General features: G+C 38.9%; 1 protein-coding gene and 1 pseudogene across 1 annotated transcript; both read left to right on the forward strand.

Moving 5' to 3' along the window:
- Positions 1-11,337: 11,337 nt before the first annotated feature.
- On the forward strand, positions 11,338-12,909 carry LOC131148458 (uncharacterized). Its single transcript, XM_058098155.1, has one exon. The coding sequence runs from the start codon at positions 11,338-11,340 to the stop codon at positions 12,907-12,909; it is 1,572 nt and encodes a 523-aa protein (XP_057954138.1).
- Positions 12,910-16,334: 3,425 nt separating this feature from the next.
- On the forward strand, positions 16,335-20,258 carry LOC131148459 (uncharacterized; annotated as a pseudogene).
- Positions 20,259-20,630: the final 372 nt, after the last annotated feature.

A 20,630-nucleotide genomic window follows, 5' to 3' on the forward strand; every position in this document is an offset into this window, starting at 1 on the left:
AGATTACATATATCGAAAGAAAATTCCCCCAAAACTAAAATGCCACTTACTAATTAAAGAATTGCATGTACCTGCAAAAGAAATATTACATATTTATTCACATTTCTTATTTACATATGGACTTCTTGGAATAATTGCTAGTATTTCTGTCTGCTCTGTTCCTCGAGTTCCAAAGAAGCCTCTTCTACTGCATGATTCCTTTATAGAACCTTTACCAGAGGAATCTTCTTATTACATAGTTCTTATCCCTTTCGGTCCAAAATTTGCACTGGTACCTCCTCATAGACTAATGAATCACTAAGCTCTAACTCACCATAGTTGATAATATGAGAAGGATCTGAGACGTATTTCCTTAACATAGATATGTGAAATACATCGTGTATCCTGGATAGTGTAGGTGGCAAAGCTGGCTTGTAGGCCACCGGCCCCACTTTCTCTAAAATCTCAAACGGACCGATAAACTTAGGGCTAAGTTTACCCTTCTTTCTGAATCTCATAACTTCTTTCAATGGAGCTATCTTCAGAAATACATGATTACTAGTGTCGAATTCCAAATTCCTACGGCGATTATCGACATAACTTTTCTGTCGGCTCTGAACTGCACTGATTCTTTCCCTGATAAGACGAACCTTGTCATATGCCTACCGCACCATCTCTGGACTCACAACTCGCCTCTCACCCATCTCGTCCCAATACAAAGGAGATCGACATCTCCTACCGTACAGTGCTTCAAATGGTGTCTTGCCAATACTGGATTGATAACTGTTATTACACGCAAACTCTACCAGCAGCATGAACTAAGTCCAACTACCTCCAAAATCCAATACACACGCTTGGAGCATATCTTCTAGTATCTGTATCGTCCTCTCAGTCAACCCATCTAACTGAGGATGGTATGTCATGCTGAAAGATAACTGAGACCCTAAAGCTTTCTGCAAGCTTCTCCAAAATCGTGATGTGAATCGCAGGTCTCGATCTGACACAATAGATAGGTACCCCATGAGAACGAACTATCTCCTGAATGTAAATCTCCGCTAAATGGCTGAGGGAATAGCTGATCTTGATAGGGAGAAAATGGGCAGACTTAGTCAACTGGTCTACTATCACCCAAATCGCATTCTGACCATGGGATGTTGACAGCAGCCCTGAGACAAAATCCATAGATATATGATCCCATTTCCACTCTGGGATAAATAACGGCTGCAACTGACCCGTTGGCCTCTGGTGCTCAACCTTTACATGCTAGCACGTCAGGCATTGGGCCACTTACTCGGCAATCTCTTTCTTCATACCACTCCACCAGTACGAATCTTGCAAATCTATGTACATCTTCGTACTATCGGGATGAACTGTATACAAAGATCTGTGAGTCTCCTCTAAAATAATCCTCCTATTGTCACCATCAGCAGGAACACATAATCTAGAACGGAACTGTAACGCTCCATCATCTGAAATGCAGAATTCCTCCCCCTAACTACTTTGCACTCTGTCCATCACCTCTACTAATTCTAGGTCTTCTTTTTGAGCGACTTTAATTCTTTCCTGCAGAGTAGGCTATACCACTAGAATTACGATGTATACCTGTGGCTCACTCTCAACCAACTCGATGCTGAGTCTCTTCAGATCCATCATGATCGGATGCTGGATCTCCATAGCCCTCAACGCTGATTCCCCATATTTCCGGCTCAGTGCATCAGCTACCACATTTGCTTTCCTTGGGTTGTAACTGATAGTACAATCAAAATCTTTAATTAATTCTAACCACCTTATCTGTCTCATATTCAATTCCTTTTGGGTAAAGAAATACTTTAAACTCTTATGGTCGGAGAAAATCTCGCACTGCTCGCCGTACAGGTAATGCTTCCAAATTTTCAATGTGTGTACCATTGCAACCAACTCAAGATCATGGGTACGGCAGTTCTTTTCATATTCTTTCAACTGTCTGTACGCATACGCCACTACCCTGCCATGCTGCATCAACACACAGCCAAGTCCCTTCAAGGACGCATCACTGAAAATAGTATAACCCTCACCCTCAAATGGGATGATCAGTACTGGGGCTATAACTAGCCTCTACTTCAGTTCCTAAAAACTCTGTTCACAGCTGTCGTCCCATTCAAATCTAGCATTCTTCCTAGTCAGTCATGTTAGAGGCCCTGATAAAGCTGAGAACCCCTCGACAAAACGACAGTAATAACCAGCTAACCCTAAGAAACTCCTGATCTCCTGTACATTCCTCGGTCTAGCCCAATTCACTACTACCTCAATCTTACTGGGATCTACAAAAATTCCGTCTCTTGAGATAACATGCCCCAAAAATACAACTTTCTCGAGCTAGAAGTCATATTTTCTAAACTTGGCATACAACTTCTTCTCCCTAAGCATCTGCAAGACCTGCCTTAAATGTATCTCGTGCTCCTTATAGCTCCTCGAATAGACCAATACATCATGAATAAAAACAACCACAAACTGATCTAAATATAAGTGAAAAATCCTATTCATCAAATCCATAAATATCGCAAGCGCATTCGTTAGACCAAATGGCATAACAAGAAACTCACAATGCCCATATCTAGCCTTAAAAGTTGTCTTCGATACATCTTCTGCTCTCACCTTTACCTGATGGTAGCTTGACCTGAGATCGATCTTGGAATACACCCGTGTACCCTGGAGCTGGTCAAATAAATCATTGATACGGGGTAAAGGATACTTGTTCTTGATTGTCTCTTTATTAATCTCTCTGTAATCTATACACATCCTCATAGGCCTGTCCTTCTTCTTCACAAACAGTACTAGAGCTCCCCACGGAGATACACTAGGTCGTATGAAGCCCTTATCAAGAAAATCCTATAATTGATCTTTCAATTCTGCCAACTTTGTTGGCGCCATTCGATACGGTGCTTTAAAGATCGGCGCAGTACCTGGAAGTAGATCAATAGGGAAATCTATGTCACGATCAGGTGGTAGACCTAATAATTCATCTAGGAACATATCCATAAATTCTTTCACCCATGCGTATTGATAAGCTTTAGTTCATTTTCTGACATTTCCTTCACAAATGCCACGAATCCTAGACAACCACTTTAAAGCAGTCTCCTCGCTTGAACAGCTGAGACCATTTGAGGTAAGGATTGCACTTGTGATCCTGTAAATCTGAATTCTAGTTTCCCTGGAGCTCTGAATATCACTTCTCTAACACGATAGTCTATAATAGCAGAATTAGCTGCTAGCCAATCCATGTCGGAGATGATATCAAACCCGTGCATATCTAGCATCACCAACTCAGCAGATAGAATCTTCCCCTAAACATCAACTGGAAAACCACGGAGTACCCTACTGCATCTCACCGCTGACCCGGTCGATGTAGCCACTAATAACTGGACAACCGCGGAGTACCCTACTACATCTCACCTCAATTCCACATAACTTAACACACCCCAAGGACACAAACGAGTGTGTGGCACCAGAATCAAAAAGTGCAATAACTTTAAATGAAAATATATTAACTGTACCTGTCACCATGTTGTCGGCCACCTCAGCATCGCTCGGCGTCAAAGCGGAAACCCTAGCTAGGGCCATATTCCTCTGTTGGCCTCCACAGGCACCTAATAGCCTCCTCGAGCAGGTCTAGAAGCGGGAGCAGCACCAATCTGTGTCGTACACTCCCTTATCATATGTCCTGGCGCCCCGCACCTGTAGCAGACACCTCGTCCGGCACGACACTCCCCCAGGTGTCTCTTCCCGTAAGATGGGCAAGCTGGAGATGGCTGCACACCCTGGAAATCGCGATTCCCGGTCTCCTGTCTCCGGTCTTTATAATAGCCACCTCTCTTCCACGAAGCACGACTGACTCCCTGTTGGGAACCGGAAGGTGTGGATCTTTTCTTCTACCTCTGCTCCTTAGCCTTCAACCGATCACCAATTTCTGCTATAGTGGCTCAATCAACCAGCTCGGCGAAGTCTTGCAACTTCAGTATCGATACCTGCTTGTATATTTCTCTCCTCAGGCCTCTTTCAAACTGTCGTACCTTCTTCACCTCATTTGGAATAATGTACGAGGCGAAGCGAGATAGCTCAATGAACCTCACCGCGAACTGTTGCACTGACAGCTGTCCCTGCTTCAGATTTAGGAACTCCTCAATTTTAGCCTCCCTGGACGAGGCTGGAAAATACCTATCAAAGAATATTTCTTTAAACCGCTCCCACGTCATCTCCATGGGTACAGTCCTTTGTTGCTCTAATAATCTCACCACCAACCACCATCTCTCAGTGTCTCCAGTCAGTTTATATATGGCAAATAGTACCCTTTGCTCCTCCGAACACTGCAGTACTGCAAACACTTTCTCTATCTTCTGCACCCAATTTTCAGCGACTGTAAGATCTATCATTCCTGAGAAAGCTAGAGGATTCATGTTTATGAATTTCTCTATCGAGCTACCGTGGCCTGCCAATGGACCACCTTGTTCCCTTGAACTCTTGGCAATTTTTGCCATAACTTGCTGTGCCACGCTGTGTAAGATGGCATCTGAATCACTACCCATAGTGCCTGAGGGTCCAGCACCCTCACTCCCACTAACATGGGTACTACTGCCACCAGGGTCCATCTTGGAAAACAAATAACTTAACTTAGGACCCTTTTCTCTATACATATCATCCAACTCATATAATATATTCTCCTAATTAATTCATCTCTCCTAATCTTAATTCAAGGTTCAATCCTGCAACCTAGATACCTAACCCGACGATAGTTTAACATGACTTTCCTGAAATTGTCACCCCAGGAAAATCACACAAACCACCACGGAAGTCCAGCATCTAGACTACAAAACCAGACCTCAAATTCCCTTATCCTATACTCTGGTATTATTACTGCTGCACTCTAGAGTCTACAAAACCTAGTAACCTGACTCTGATACCAAACTGTAACGTCCTGCTTAACTTATCACATAATAAACATAAAATGAAACATTAATAATAATAATATCAACCTGAACCCGCGGGTAGCGGAGATAACCTGACATAAACAGCGGAAACCTAAGCAGCAGTAAAAATAAATTACATCCATCAAACCATTAATTACATAATATGAGATTCTACTACATTCCCATAATACTGTGTTTAAATACAATCCCCAAAACATCAAAAATAGACCTAGGATCTTACACCAAAAATCTCTTGATCCTATATCAAAGCTTACCCTTCTAGCAGGGAAGCTCAACTCATTCAACGATGGCCACGACCCGCAGGTCTCTCAAGGTCTCCCGAAAAATTAATTAAATTCGGGGGTGAGACACTTCTCAGTAAGGGAAAATAAACTAAATACATCTGTGTGGCAACCTAAATATTTAATGCAGTTATACATATACAATACATTTCATATATCTGAAAACATTCGTTATAATATACTGAATCATCATACACTTTCATATTTTTCTAGTAACTCATATCATTCATAAATCGTCTATTATATCTGATAATACTGAAAACATATAATAGTTAGCTGATGTCATGTATTACCCCCCATGACAGGTTGTGCAACTTGAAGATGGGACCCGGCAATGGTTGGCCGACCACTACCGAGTCAAAAATGTCTGTAAGTATGATGGGCCCGCCACACCATAGTCCGGACTGCCATGTGGATGTCCACACTCTACTGAAAGCCACATCGACTGTCCATCTCCCACCCCCTCGTGGGGTAGTTAGCACCAATCAGATCATAGATATCTGATCTATAAGCTACGGTACCGTGCTCTTGAACTGAACTAAACTAACATCCAGGTTTTGATAACTTATAATACATGATATTATAGCATTTTTCATAATTTCATAAATACGGCCTCGCTCCGAACATTTCATAAATACGGCCCCGTGCTGAAATCATACATAAATACGGCCTCACGCCGAAATCATACATAAATATGGCCTCGCGCCGAAATCATTCCATATATGTATATCATTATGAAAATAATCAATTTATCATGTTTTTTCAACATCATAATGTACTGTATTCTTTCATAATTTCTCAAAACATACTTCTTTCTTATCATTGTCATATCATGATATTTTTCCACATAAAATAATATTCATGCCACACATTTGCTGTATAAAACCATACATTGTATTCTAAAATCATAGTTTTTGACATCTCATACATACATATTCATTTCAACATATTAGCAGTGTAGACACCCCATTTTTACCCAGGCCCAATGTATGTGTTACTATTATTATTATTATTATTATTATTGTTATTATTATTTTCTTTATATTATTCTTATTACTATTATTATTATTTTTCATTAGTATTATTATTATTATTTATTTTTACTTCTATTATTATTATTATTTATTATTATTTTTTTAATTTTTATTATCATTATTATTAATGTTTTTTATTACTATTATTTTCTTTATATTATTATTATTATTATTATTATTATTATTATTTTTCATTAGTATTATTATTATTATTATTATTATTTATTTTTACTTCTATTATTATTATTATTATTTATTATTATTATTTTTAATTTTTATTATCATTATTATTAATGTTTTTTATTACTATTATTTTATTTATTATTATTATTATTATTATTATTATTATTATTATTATTATTATTATTATTATTATTATTATGTTCATTGGTCTTATTATTATTACCTTTATTTTTATTTTTATATTGTTTATTATTATTATTATTATTATTTATTATTTTCATTATTATTGACATTATTTTTAATTATTATTATTAATATTTTTACCTTCACTATTATTTTATTTATTTATCTTTGTTATTACTATTATTATTATTATTTTATTATTTTTTATTACCTTATTATTATTATTACCTTATTATTATTATTATTTTAATTTCCTTATAACCATAATGGTAGTATATCTTATTTCCAAAAAAAGAGAAAAATACCAAAAGTTGAAAAAGGTAATGATGTCAGGGTTTTTTTTTTTTTTTTTTTTTATAAGAGGGGGTGGTGCGCACAGCCGGGGAGGAGGGGTCTTCTTCTTCTTCTTCTTCTTCTTCTTCTTCTTCTTCTTCGCCTACACCCTGCCGCAACCACGCCCAGGCACAATTCCCACTCCGGCCACCATCCAGCCTGCTGCAATCCATCCCTCTGCCTCTCTGCTTTGTTTCCCAGTTCTTCCCCTCAGCCTCTCATCTTCTCATCCCCGATCCTCTCCTCTGTTTCCATCACGACAGCAACAGCCAACCATCACAACCAACTTGCCGGCAGCCATACCAGCAAGCCGAGCCACTGCCTCGGCCAGTCAGTTCCGGCCACTCACCACATCCTGTAACCCAGCACGACGTCACCGTCGCCGTCACTCACACCAAACCGGCACCGCACCAGCGACGGGACTTCACAACGCCGTCGCCCTCCGCCACACACAGCAACCCGCAGACAGCACTCCTCTACTCCAGCACACTCCGGCCACTCATAGTCGCTGCCGCTTTCCCACGAGCCTCCGGCAACCATCGCTGTCTCCGGCACCCTCTCAGTTCTGCGGCGCCCCCCCACTGTAAGCTATCCGGTACACACACACCACACACACACGCACACGGAACTCATGCATGCTGTTTCTCACACACACAATGCATATATATATTTATATATTTATTAGTGTTAATATATATATATATATAGGTATATATTGGTCTTGTTGGGAGTTTTAATACTTTAAATGTTTATATATTTGCATCTATATGTATATCCTATATTGACCATATTAGTATTATTATTTGTAGTAAAATCATTATTATTTATATATTGTGTTATTATGTTGTTTTGTATGTTATTATTAATAATGTTGTTAGATTGTTCGTATATTACCATTAATAATGATTTGTATAATATTTCTAATATTATTATCACATCATAGATGTATTGTTATTATTAGTATTATATGATTTATATATCATTATTAGTAATATTATTACTTAGTTGGTTTATTAATATTAGCATTGTTATTATATTAATTATATTAGTATTAGTATTACGTAAGTTTGTATTTTATTATTAATTACATGATCGCGTTATTCTTATGTTACTGGTTTGTATATTACTATTAGTAAAATTACGGCATAGTTTGGATGATTATTATTATATTAATTATTATATTGATTTTATTAGTATTAATATTCTATTGTTTGCATATGGTTGGTATTATTATTATGTGGATTGTTTTATTATTGTTATATGCTATTATTAGGTTTATTATGTAGATTGTTTCATTATTATGTTTAGGTTTATATAGTTGATTTGCATATTTTATATTTTGGTTACGGTTGGCATGTTGATATATCTAGTAATATTGTGTTTAGTATTTTAGTGTATTTAGCATGTTAGTTTTAAGGTATGTTCAATATTATAATGGATATTACATATTATATATTTATTACTATCGTATTTGTAGTATTTTAATGTACACAATATCATTTATCTTGGTAACCTTAATATTTTGAGATTATGTTATTATTGTATATTAGGGTACATTTAAAATTGCTGCCTCACTACTATATATTCTTAACATTGTATTCTCGTATTTTGATTTATTGTATCTTGATGTACTTTTAGGGTTGAAATTGCTTCCATATAAATTATGTACTTAGGGTTTTTGGTCATTATTGTACTCACTTTGTATTTAATATTTGTATAGTTAAGGTTGCGTATTAATTTTGGTTGCCATATTAAATAGGTAATTATTAATTTTAGAATTAACTTGTTTCCATAAATTCAATTATTTTCTTGCCCGTTTTAGTAGTTTACATATTTTAAATTCGATTTGTTTTCCTTAATTAATTGTTAGCATATGTATGTTTTGTACATATCTTTGACAGCGTGTTAATATTAAGATAAATATCATATTATTTAAATATGTATATTGTTAGTTAATGATATTTAGTATTGTTACTATTAATATTATTATTATCACCATTATTGTCATTTATTATTATTAGTATTATTATCATATCTATTACTACTATTAATATTAGTATTGTTATTAGTATTAGTATTATTTATTAACGTTATCATTCTTATCATTATTAAAAATATTATCACTATTTTTAGTATTTTCTTTATTCGATCTTATACGTACTATGGTATATATTTTGATAAAATATTTTCTTGATTTTTAAATCCCTATGATTTAATTGCAAGGGGTATTAGCCTTTGGGCATCACGTACCCTAAGCTCTGAGGGAATATATGTATATATTTATTTATTTTCCTATGTATTTATAAATTCATAAAAAGGAGTAATGTAAAGATTTATTATATTAACTTAGGGATAATTTTAAATTAATTAGGTGCCGTTCTTAAGAACGGGCGCGTAGGGGGTGCTCGTACCTTCCCCTCGCGTAACCGAACTCCCGACCCCAATTCTGGTAATGTAGACCGATTCTACCCCTAACGGGGTAGTGATCATGTGTTCTAACCACACTAAAGGTTAGTGGCGACTCCTACACCATATTTTTCCTGAAAATATCAAAATGATTTTAATTTCGCCGCCCGGGGCACACGCGCTCCCGGGACGTCGCGACAGCTTGGCGACTCCACTGGGAACTTAGAGAGTCGAGCCATTAATTAATTAAAAATTATCCCAAGGTTTAAATTTAATAAATCTTTTAATTACTCCTTATTTATTTTATATAGCAATTCATAAATAACCTTAATTAATTATAAACATTTTACTTCCATAATTTGTAAATAACCAAAATTAATTAAAAATATTTTGTTTCCTAATTTTGTGAATATTAATTATAGATATTTTATTTCCAAATATTATGAATATTAATTGTAAGATATTTTGAAAAAGTAAATTAATTATAGATATTTTGTACACAAATCGTAAAAATTTTGTTTCCTTATTTTTTTTTTGTCTCCAAATTTTTGTGAATAAACATATTAATTGCATATATTGTGTTTCCTTATCTTTGGAATATATATATTAATGGTAGATATCTTGTTTCTATATTGTTTATAGCATGTGAATAAATGTGGGGATAGTGGGATTAAATTAAAATTTGAATTCACACACTCTCACGCTCTATACCCGAGCTTTCCTTACTAGGACTAGATAGGAGTGTAATAGCGTCAGTCCCTTCGTGGCAGAGCTTGATGGGACCCGCGAACCACTCCACTCAGTATGGGTTTTATCCGGACCCCAATGGGGGAGGATGAAATTCCAAACTGGGAACCTTTTGTCGATAGGGTTAGAACCTACCCACACATACTTGTCTATAGTCTTCCTTAACTAGGATAGAGTCATGAAGAACCCTATACATACGTACCTACCCTAGGTTAGGACATGAGCCACATCCTTCTCCATGAATAGTGTGTTGCATATATGTGAAATACTTTGTATTATATCATGCATTTGACATACATTTAGACATACATACTACTTAGTTAGTATTCTGAAAAAGCCCAATAATGAGACCAAGACTCATCCTTTCAAAAAAAAAATAAATAAATAAATAATGAAGCACTTGGCCTAAGCATTTTAAAATATGGGTTGGCCCAACCCTTTTCAAGTAACTCGGGCCCAATTTTTTTGAGAAATAACAAGTATAGGCCCAACCTTTTCCTAAGTAAAAACTCGGTCCAGACCTGATTTTCAAAATGGGTCAAATCCAGATTTCCATAAATGGGCTTCGGCCTTATTATCCTAAAAATCCAAGCCTATATTTTCTAAACAATCCAAGCCCAAATCCTTTTAAAATTAGGGCCTGATCCCATCATGAAGTATATTGAAGCCCATATTTTAAAATACTTGAGGCCCAAGTGCACACTAAAGTCCACAAGTTCGCACTAAACAAATCCAATGGGTTGACCAACCTGGGTCAACCTCAATCTCAGATCATAATTTGACCCTTCATAGCATCTGAGATACATGGACCGATTGAGGGAAGAGTTGAATTTAAATTGTGGCCCAGCAATGATTGTATTGAAATCTCTCATTAGTCGGACTTTCCTAGAAAGCTAACAAAGTAGTTAGTTAGGTTACATTGCATCCATGCATTCATGCATAATTTCACACGTAATCATGCCCGATAGGTCACATACATGTTAATATCCCTATTGACATGTATTTGTGCACAAAGTACACACCTACATAAACACCCCATGCATAAGATAGAGTCTTGGAGAATCTTTTATATAAGTCTACCTCGGGTGGAGGATATAAGTTTCATTATTTTCAGTTTGGTGCCATGACTGCATTGTTTTGAGTTGTATGATACCTTTACTAACATGTTGCATTCACATAGGCATCCTGTCTACTTCATCAAGGTTCTATAAGAGATCTGAATCATTCATGGAGAACACAATGGCTTACCATGAGATTGAGTCCACAGTACAACAATATTCAGAAAGTCAACAGAACAAGTGGGGTGACAGTCTTACTCAGAAATCTATCATCGAACTACCAGCCCGGACTTTCATCAACATAAGATCCAATTCGTTAGATGAGCTAAAAGTCATTTGGAAGGAATGGACCCCGGCATGCCGTTTAAAATTCTCTCAAACATATGGGCACATTGGTTTCTTGTTGCATGTACCGGTAAATATCCCTGCCATAAAAGCACTGGTCGAGTTCTGGAATCCACCATATCGTTGCTTTACAATGAACGGTATCGACTTGACACCAACCATCGAGGAGTATACTTCGCTTTTGCATCTAGTCAAGTTACAGACACCATACAAACCTTATGTGCATGATGCTAGTGTTTCGTTCGTGAAGGAGATGTACGATGCTGTCGGGGTCAAAATCCAGAAAACATTCTCAGAGGAAGGTACAGAAGTAAGGAAAATCTCTTGGAAGCAGTTGAAAGAAATAATCGAAAAAGAAGAAAAAGAAGAGGTTCAAATACATATGATGGCATTAGCTATTTACGGTTTGATCATTTTTCCAAAAGAACTAAACATGATCGATCAAGCTACTGTTTCGTTTGTAGCACAAGTACGTAACAGGATTAATCCCGTTCAAGGCATCCTGGCAGAAACCTTCAGATCACTCAATAACTGCAGAATCAGGAGGAGGGAACGTTTAAAATGTTGTGTGCAGCTGTTATATGTCTGGATGGTAGGTCACTTATCATCTAACAAAGGGGGCTTCCGTAGTATTTTCTCAATGATCCGAATCCCTTTGGCCGAATTTGAGGATACCCAATTGAAGGAGCAGTTAGATAAATCTAAATGGAACTCAAAAATGTGTGGCTTGATCGACTCAGGGGTAACTTGGCTGGCGCCATGGATGGTCCGCTCTAACATGATATATCGGTGTGGAAATCTTCCATGGGTTCCATTACTAGGCCCATGGGGAGGGATAGCATATGCCCCTTTGATGGTTAGAAGGCAATTGGGGGCATCTCAGTTTGTGCCTATGACTCATGGATTGGCTAACTCAGACTTTGCATATGAAACAGGAGACACTCGAAACCAGATTAGAAAATTTATGGTGGCATGGAAGCATGTGAACCTAATAGACCCGAGTGATGGAATTGCCACAGTCCAAGGAAATTATGAAGCATGGCGAGAAAACCGGGTAAACCCCCAACCCAAAAGAATCCCAGAAATCGTTATTGAACATATTAAATCACCAAGCGCATGCATGCAATTGAAGCCACAAGGGGATCCATGCCCAGTAGAAAAAGGAGATGCAAGAGCAGAAGTGGGGAATCAGCAAAAGGAGGCTCTAGTCTCTGTCTATCGCAAAGAAATCAAGCGACAAAGGATTCGGTACATACAATCAGAAGAAGAGGTCGTGGCTCTAAGGAAGGAAAGACGAAGGCTTCGAGCAGCACTTGGACAGAAATCTCAAATGTTAGAAGATGCCCATACCGAAGTTAAAAAGAAATCGCTCTACATACAAGAGTTGGAGAGGTAGGGGGATGAGCAGAGAAGCAAGTATAATCAAGTACTGGAAAAGATTGAGCCGTGCATAATGAAAGCGGACTACTGGGAGGCCAAGTTTCGGGCTTTGCATAAAAAGTCGACACAGCAAAACGCAGAGATTGTGCAATCATGAGCATATTTTGATTTAATATTCGGTTGGATTTGTTATTGTATGAAAGGATTCTATTAATGAAAAGCAGATTTTATTTTCTAAAAATGATGATGATCTCTTCCATGAACCTTGATTGGAGTGCATTAGGTTGCATACATATGTTTCATATTTGTGAAATTTACACGTCTTGAAAAGACCATTGCATTTCATGCATTCATATCTATGCATTCACGATTCTAAAAAGGGAAAGTTTTGGTTTGCAGTGCCTAGCGACAAAATTTATCTAAGCAAGCAACATTGAGACTGTCACGCGTCAATACAATACCAGGAGAAGGGCAAAAGAAATGAGTGAACAATTGGAAGGTAGAGTCCTGGGTATAGAGCAAGGACAAGAAGAATTGAATGAAAAAATGAGCAAGATCCTGGAATTGTTGACAAACAAAGGAAAAGCAGTGCAGAATGATCCAGAGACAGATATGGATCCTACTCATCCTCCAGGGTTTACCCCAGTACATGGGCAAACGTCAGTTCCACTACCTGGCGTCATGGAGGGTTCAATGCCAAGTATACCCCCGTTCATCCCTAATATACCAGCGCAGGGGTTTCCAGTAGTGGGGACTCCCCCATTAGTAGCTTCTGATTTGGGGGTAAACAGATCTGAAACTGAACGTCGATACGATGTACTAGAGGAACGTCTGAAAGCTATTGAAGGATCCAATACATTCGAATCTGTAGATCCCAATGATTTGTGCCTCGTGCCAAAGGTCACCCTGCCACCAAAATTCAAAGTACCAGATTTTGAAAAATTTAATGGAACTAATTGTCCTCGAACTCACCTGCGCGTGTATTGCCAAAAAATGGCTGCCCATTCCGATAATGAGAGACTAATGATGCATTGCTTTCAAGACAGCTTGACAGGGGCAGCTATCAGGTGGTATATTCAACAAGATCGGACTCGGATCCGCACATGGAAAGATCTGGCTAATTCTTTTATAGCTCAATACTGCCATGTTATAGAAATGGCACCCGATCGTATGACCTTGCAGAGTATGCAAATGAAGCCCACCGAAACATTTAGAGAATACGCATATAGGTGGAGGGACATGTCTGTCCAGGTCAATCCTCCGGTGGAAGATAGGGAGGCTATTTCCCTATTTGTGAATACCTTGAAAGATCCTTACTTCGGGTATCTCCTAGGGGCAACCCCCCATGACTTCATGGACATTGTTTCTACCGGAGAGAGGATTGAGACGGCCATCAAAGTCGGGAGAACTAAAAGTATTAGTACAGAGACTGGTCTAGGCAAGAAGTGGACAAGCAAGAAAAAGGAAGAAGAGGTCCAGATGGTTCAAAGAAAACAATATCAAAGAGAACATGGCCAAGGGGCTAGGAGGAATTTTGTTTTCGAGCCCTCTGTCAATCAAACTGTTCATACGGGAGGTAGACCCCAAGTTGTTCCTTCCGGGGCCATGCCCACCCAACCGAATATGCGAACTCATGATAGAGGCATCCAGAGAAATATGAGAAGGATAGATCCTATTCCAATGACATACTCAGAATTATTCCCACAATTGATGGAGAGGAACTTAGTTTCAGTCATTCCTGGAACGGTCGATACGGCACCTTTTCCACAATGGTATGACCCCGAAGCCAAGTGTGCATATCACGCTAACACTCCCGGGCACACTATTGAACGTTGTTGGGCATTCAAAAATAAGGTTCAAACATTAAGAGAAGCCGGATGGCTAGCATTTGATGATAAACAACCGGAATTCAAGGGAACCCTTGCCCAATCATGGGGTAACAATGTCGGAATGATAGAAGAAGGGACGAATGAGGTGGATTTTGAACAAATGTCTTTAGATTGGGTGTTCAATGAACTTATTGCGGCAGGTCGGATAGGGCAAGAGGCTGTTTGCCCCACTAATGCACTTTGTTTATGTCAGAGTAAAGAAGGAAGATCGTGAAAAAGTGTGTAACTTTTAGAATGTTTTGCAAAAGATGGTGGATAACAAGTTTATAGAGATTGGTTGTACCCGCAAAAGTGGAGAGATTGCAGTCATTGGGGAAAACGGGCCGGTATATCATCAGTGCACTAATCAACCATTCATACCTACCATGAACAAGGCTCTTCCCACACATGAAGCGCCAGCTCGCTTGGTGATCTCTACTCCCAGGCCATTCCCATACACAGAGTAACCAAGCAGTACCCTGGAAATATGAATGTGAAGAGCGTATGTCGAAGGAAGCACCAGCAAGATAGCAGGGGTGAAAGGGATAACTCGAAGTGGTAGGGTGTATATGCCAGATTCTTCTAAAACAAATCGACAGAATGTAGGGGAACCAGACAGGGCAGTGAAAAGTCCATATCTAAGGAGAGGCCGAAGAATTCCTGAAGATAATAAAGCATAGCGAGTTACAAACCTCGTGGACCAACTCAAGTACAAATGCCCGGTTCACATAGTTTTGTTTGTGTCACTTTCTACCTGAAATTCAGAAACCCATCGGGAGGCGTTACTTAAAGTCCTGAATCAAGCCTACATTCCCCAAGATATCAGTCGTTGATAAATCAATCACATGTATGGGATCGGAAGGTCCCTAGCAGCCTCCAATTACATCACTTTTACCTGATGAAGAAATTCCGCCAGAAGGCCAATGGCACAACAAGGGCGCTGTGCATATATCCACCAAATGTAAGGATCATATGATGTCTCGAGTCCTGATAGATAATGGATCATCCCTCAATGTATGCTAATGACTACACTGCAAAGGTTACCCATTGACCCTTCTTATGTGACACCAAACAATTTGTGGTGCGTGGCCTTCAATGGGACAACGAAGAGAGTCAGTAGGGTCGCTTGACATTCGCCTATTGCAGATTGGACCGTAACCTTTCAATATCACTTTTCAAGTCATGGATATTACGCCTTCATACAGTTGTCTCTTGGGAAGGCCTTGGATACATAATACTGGGCAGTTGCCTCCTCCTCTTTGCATCAGCGAGTAAATCTTATAGTAGGGGATAAACTGGTATGTGTTTAAGGAGAGACCGATATAATGGTTCTAAACCTTCTTCCACTCCCTATGTGGAAGCAGCTAAAGAAGCCCATGAAAATTCATTCCGAGCATTTGAGATCATCAACGTCACTACTATAATGGAGGGATCTTTTATCCCTCAACCTCGGATCTCTTCTTCCACACGTATGGTGGCTGCTGAAAATTGATTAAATCAAGGTTTTGCCCGGGAAAAAGGGTTGGGGAAGTATCTTCAGGCATCGCAATGCCATTGTTACCAGAAGGCATGAATGAGAGATACGGCATCGGATATACATCCTACTTTAGCTGACCATAAGAAGAAGGCAAAAGAGAAAAGAATAATCCGAATCGAGAGGCGCCACAGGAAGAGTAAGTACCAAGTGCGGGGGTGGTGAGATAGGAATAGGATTAGAAGTCCCGCCAATGAATAGGGAACCTTTCGAAAGGGCAATCAAGTCACTCTGAGGAAGAAATGAAACAGATGAGCATATTGGCCTTAGAATCAGGGGACCACATGAATGACTCGAGTAGATGGATCTACCCATTGACAGGAGCAGAAATTCAGAACTGGACATCTTTTGATTACCCAATTCACTTCATGTAATGGCTTTTGCTCATTTCGCTTTCTTTTTGTAATCCGTGGACATTATTGCCTCGGACCGTTTGTCTTTTTCGTCAATAAAACCAGTATGCATTTCTTTCGCATTTATTGCATCATTGGGTCATTTGTCAAAAGAATTGTTTACCTTTGTTTTATGCAGGGATAGGGAAAATAATCATACCAGTATTCATGAGCCAGAAATTGATGTTAACTTTGAAAACTTAATCCTAGAAGCTGAAATAGAAGAGGAGACTGACTTATCACCTGAAATGCAAAGAATGTTGAAATCAGATGAAAAACCAACTTTAACCAGTAGCGACCCCACGGTCACAATAAATTTGGGGACTAATGAGGAACCAAAAGAGGTAAAAATCAGGGCACTGTTGGGAGGAAAAGAAAGATGCGAAATGATAAACCTTTTGAAGGAATACCAAGATGTTTTCGCATGGTCCTATCAGGACATGCCGGGTTTGGATACGGACTTAGTAACACATAAAATACCCATTTACCCAGATAGCAAACCGGTAAAGCAGAAACTGAGGAGAATGCGCCCAGATATGTTGATCAAAATAAAAGAAGAGGTACAAAAGCAGTTTGAGGCTGGTTTTTTAGAAGTAGCCAAATATCCAGAGTGGATGGCCAATGTAGTTCCAATAATGAAGAAAAATGGAAAAGTGAGAGTCTGTGTTGACTATCGAGACTTGAATAAAGCTAGCCCTAAAGATAATTTCCCACTTCCACACATAGATGTGCTGGTAGACAATACCGCGGGACATGCCCTGTTTTCATTCATGGATGGGTTTTCTGGATATAATCAAATTAAGATGGCCCCAGAAGATAAAGATAAGACCACGTTCATCACCTTATGGGGGACCTTTTGCTACAAGGTTATGCCCTTTGGTTTAAAGAATGCAGGGGCAACCTATCAGAGAGCCATGGTAACGCTATTCCATGACTTGATGCATAAGGAGATAGAAGTATATGTGGACGACATGATTGTTAAGTCTCGAGATGAGTATAGCCATATGATGAACTTAAGGAAGCTATTTAAAAGGCTACGAAAATGTCAACTGAAATTAAATCCAGAAAAATGTACATTCGGAGCTTCTTCAGGAAAATTGTTGGGATTTATCGTAAGTGAGAAAGGGATTGAAGTAGACCCAGATAAAATAAAAGCTATTCGAGAAATGCCTAGTCCCAAAACTGAAAAAGAAGTCAGGAGTTTCCTAGGCCAATTGAACTACATAGCTCGATTTATATCTCAGTTAACTGCTACTTGTGAACCCATATTTAAGCTGCTGAAGAAGGATAACCCCGAAAAATGGAGTGAAGAATGTCAGAAAGCTTTTGATAAAATAAAAGAATATCTATTGAACCCTCCAGTTTTGGTTCCCCCTGTACCTGGAAGGCCTCTTATATTGTACTTAGTAGTATCAGAGAATTCCATGGGGTGTGTGTTAGGACAACACGATGAGTCTGGAAGAAAGGAGCGCGCCATCTATTATTTAAGCAAAAAGTTCACGGAATACGAATCTAGGTACTCTAACCTGGAGAAGACGTGTTGCGCTTTAGTGTGGGTGGTTAGTAGATTAAGGCAATACACGCTGTATTACACAACATGGCTGATTTCTAAAATGGATCCGATTAAGTATGTTTTTGAGAAACCTGCAGTAACAGGACGGATGGCTCGTTGGCAAATGCTGTTGACTGAATATGATATTACATATGTGACGATAAAAGCCGTCAAAGGGAGCATTATAGCAGAATATTTGGCTGATAGGGCCGTTAATGATTACCAATCCATGGAGTTTGACTTCCCGGATCAAGATATTGATTCAATTGATCAAGAAAAGGAAGGTAATGTTGGGTGGATGATGCTATTTGATGGGGCGACCAACGTATGGGGCATGGAATAGGGGCTGTACTCATATCACCAGAGGGTAAATATTACCCAGTCACAGCCAAACTCACCTTTCCGTGTACCAATAATATAGCAGAGTATGAAGGGTGCGTATTGGGCTTACAGGCGGCTATTAACCGAGGCATTAAAAAATTGATTGTAAAAGGAGATTCCGCTTTGGTAATTTATCAGTTGACTGGAAAGTGGGAAACTCGGGATTCCAAATTAATACCATACCAGGAGTTCATTCAGGAAATGATGCAGGAATTCGATGCCATCAGTTTTTCGCATTTACCGAGAGAGAGCAACTTAATCCCTGATGCGCTAGCAACATTGGCGGCTTTATTTAAGGTTGAGTCCGGAATAGAGATTGAACCCATTCGAATAAGGATGCATAGGGAGCCAGCATATTGTATAATGACAGAAGAAGCTGATGGAAAGCCATGGTTTCATGATATCAAAACATATATTCAATGGAAGGAGTATCCCATAGGAGCCTCTAATAATGACCGAAAGACAATTCGGAGGCTAGCTATGGGATTCTTCTTAGATGGGGAGATACTGTATAAAAGGAATCATGATATGACCCTCCTACGGTGCATGGAGTTGCAAGAGGCAAAACAAATCATACAGGAAGTACACGACGGCGTTTGTGGGACCCATGCGGGAGGACACCCGTTAGCCCGAAAAATCCTAAGGAGTGGATACTATTGGATAACCATGGAACGGGATTGTATGGAGTATGTTCGAAGGTGCCATAAGTGTCAAATCTATGGAGATCGCATACAAGTCCCACCCACTCAACTCCAGGTTTTATCTGCACCTTGGCCTTTCTCAGCATGGGGCATGGATGTGATCGGACCAATAACCCCGAAGGCCAGTAATGGGCATCGATTCATTTTCGTGGCCATTGACTACTTCACAAAATGGGTAGAAGCAGCATCATACTCTAATGTCACTCAAAATGTAATCAATCGTTTTATCAGGAGAGAATTAATTTGCAGGTATGGGATCCCAGAAAGGATAATATCAGACAATGATAAAAACTTGAACAACGAGGTCATGACAAAATTATGCAGTTAGTTCAAGGTCAAGCATCATAATTCAGCCCCCTATCGACCTCAAATGAATGGAGCAGTGGAAGCAGCCAATAAGAACATCAAGAGCATCTTGGAAAAAATGACAGGGACCTATAGAGATTGGTATGAGAAGCTACCTTTCGCTTTATGGGCCTATCGGACCACTGTTCGAACATCTACAGGGGCTACCCCTTTCTCTTTGGTATATGGAATGGAGGCTGTAATTCCGATAGAAGTTGAGATTCCATCGTTACGAGTCTTAAAAGAAGCAGAGTTAACCGAAGCAGAATGGGTGCAATCTAGATATGACCAGTTGAATCTAATTGAAGAAAAAAGATTGACAGCTATAGTTCATGGGCAGTTATACCAAAGGAGAATGATGAGAGCTTTTAACAAGAAAGTGCGTATTCGACGGTTTCAAGAAGGAGATCTAGTTTTGAAAAAGATTTTACCAATTCATAATGACCCCAGAGGTAAGTGGACCCCAAATTATGAAGGGCCGTATGTGGTAAAGAAAGCATTTTCAGGAGGTGCCTTATTGTTATCAGACATGGATGGAGCCGATCTGGTGCACCCCACAAACTCAGATGCGGTAAAGAAATATTTTTCTTAGAAGCCCTGTAAACTCTCAAGGAGATTCAATGAAATAAAGATTTGCTTCATAAATCTAATGACTGTTCATTATTCATGTTTTGATCAAATGATAGATGGCCATCGTTGGCCGATCTGCTTTCCTATAAAAAAGCCAAATAACGATTTACCATTTGATAACCAAATTGAGCCTAAATGATAAACCAGTATTTTTTTCAAAAGCCAGTTTACAAAATTTGACCTGGGTATGGGTCCTTTAGGGTCTGACAAGTCATATGAGACAACAATCGGCTACTCGAAATGATGGCAGGCCATCTTTCTGCTACCCAAAAGAAACAAAAAGAGATCCCTTGCAAGCCCTTCTTGAGCCTAGAAAATTCAATTTTTGATTAAC

This window comes from Malania oleifera, chromosome 2 (assembly GCF_029873635.1).
Source record: "Malania oleifera isolate guangnan ecotype guangnan chromosome 2, ASM2987363v1, whole genome shotgun sequence".
Lineage (NCBI taxonomy): Eukaryota > Viridiplantae > Streptophyta > Magnoliopsida > Santalales > Ximeniaceae > Malania > Malania oleifera.